Raw genomic sequence first — 1,864 nt, forward strand, 5'->3', positions numbered from 1 at the left:
TGTGTGTGTGTGTGTGTGTATGTGTGTGTGTGTGTGTGTGTGTGTGTGTGTGTTAGAGATCGCCCCCAGGGCCTCCCACAGATCACACTGAAGCTCTTTCTGTACTTTCTATTTTGAGACAGGGTCTCACTGGCTTGCCAAGGCTGGCCATGAATACATTTCCATAGCCCAAAGAGGCCCTGCCCATTCCCTCCTTGTCTCCCAGTCTCTGGGGTAGCTGGATCACCAGGCTGCACCACCATGCTTCCTCAGATTTCTCCTCATTTCCATAGAGAGCATGTGTGTATCTTATCCAACATGGAGCTCAGCCTGCCCTGCCCTCAGTTCTGCTGGAGAAGACTCCCTTCCCACTCCCCAAACGTTCTGCAAGCATCTTAATGCTAGGATACCCCAACGAGGTGGTCTCAGAGATGGCCCAGTGGGTAAGGTCCTTGTTGTATAACCACGGGGCCTTGAGTTCAGATCCCATATAAAGTTAGGTGTGCTGACGAGAAGATCTATCAAGGGCTGGAGAGATGGTTCAGTGGTTAAGAGCACTGACTGCTCTTCTGAAGGTCCTGAGTTCAAATCCAGGTAAGTTTTGTAGATCAGGCTAACCTCGAACTCACAGAGATTCACCCGCCTCTATCTATGGAGTGCTGGGACTAAAGGTGGGCACCACTATCACTATGACCTTGAATTTCTAATTCTCCTGCCTGCTGTATTCTCCCAGAGTGTTGGGATTATAGGCATGAACCAATATGCCCAGTTTCAATTTGTTACTTTGAAGTCAGAATTTAGGTCTAACTGAATCTGGGAGTTGGGGTGAGGAAAAGACCCATTCCAAACCTGGTCACAGAGAAACACCAGTAAGACTTTGGAAATGGGATTGTGGGCAAACTGCCTTGGATATGTCTCTTTCTTCCTTCTTACCATCTTTTTTTCTCATATTTTTCTTGGAGAAACTCCTTCACCTTCTGAGGATCCCTGGAATCTGGTATCAACGATGTCCGAGCATCAAAAAGACCGAGCCAGATTTTTCGACAGACCTGAAGGGACAGAGGCGGTAGAAGCGGTAGAAGGCCTGGAGTGTAAATGGCACTGTTAGTGAAGCTCTGATTAATGATGTCAGGCCAATATACTCAAAGATAAAAGATCTACTGAACTTGGATACAGTGTGTGTGTTGGGGATCCACATTCATCTACAAAACAGACATAATCCCTGCCCCACAGTTTATGATCGAATAGGTCAGGCCTTATGCAAACATGCAATACACATAAGGCAAACAATGGTGGCAGATACTAAAAATATGGAAGAAAAAGTTCATCCCCAAAGAAACTTCGGGGGGCTGGCAAAAAAAAAAAAAAAAAGCCGATGGCCTGAACTGAATCCCTAGGACCCAGATAGTGAAAGCAGAGAACCAACTCATAAAAGTTGTCCTCCATTACCACAGACAGACAGACAGACAGACACACTAAATAGAGAAATGTGAGGCAAAGCTTTGCTACCAAGTGGCATGATAGCTGCAGCCTCCATCCCTTCCCTCAGCGTCTGCTCACCTCATTTCCACGAGATTGGAGGAACAGGACTTCTGGCTCAGTGAAAGTTGTCATGGAGATTGACTTGACTCGATGAGGGGGGTTCAGGCCTCTCCTGTAGAGAGGTGGGCCGTGGCGGGTGAGTGCACAGGAGTGAGGATGAAGAAATGAAGTAACAGCACAGAAGATGGTCTCAGTCAGGACCCCATCCAGGGCTGAGGGCATGGCTCAGTGGTAGAGCACATGCCTAGAATCCCCCAGGGAGGGGCTGGGGGCGTGGCTCAGTGGTAGAGTCCCTGCCTAGAATCCCCCAGGGAGGGGTTGGGGGCGTGGCTCAGTGGTAGAG

The 1,864-nt window shown here is 48.6% G+C and overlaps 1 protein-coding gene across 6 annotated transcripts in view; it reads right to left on the reverse strand.

Annotated features, from left to right (window-relative positions):
* The window catches only part of Agfg2 (ArfGAP with FG repeats 2), a 34,091-nt gene that overhangs the window by 15,283 nt on the left and 16,944 nt on the right, over positions 1-1,864 (reverse strand). For all 6 annotated transcript variants that reach the window (XM_021163615.2, XM_021163612.2, XM_021163614.2 and 3 more), the window contains exons 2-3: positions 1,540-1,633; positions 913-1,028 (exon numbers count right to left, since the gene is read on the reverse strand). In XM_021163615.2, the coding sequence (XP_021019274.1) occupies positions 913-1,028; positions 1,540-1,633 (210 nt within the window). The remainder of the gene's footprint in view (positions 1-912; positions 1,029-1,539; positions 1,634-1,864) is intronic.

The sequence above is a fragment of the Mus caroli genome, chromosome 5 (assembly GCF_900094665.2).
Source record: "Mus caroli chromosome 5, CAROLI_EIJ_v1.1, whole genome shotgun sequence".
Lineage (NCBI taxonomy): Eukaryota > Metazoa > Chordata > Mammalia > Rodentia > Muridae > Mus > Mus caroli.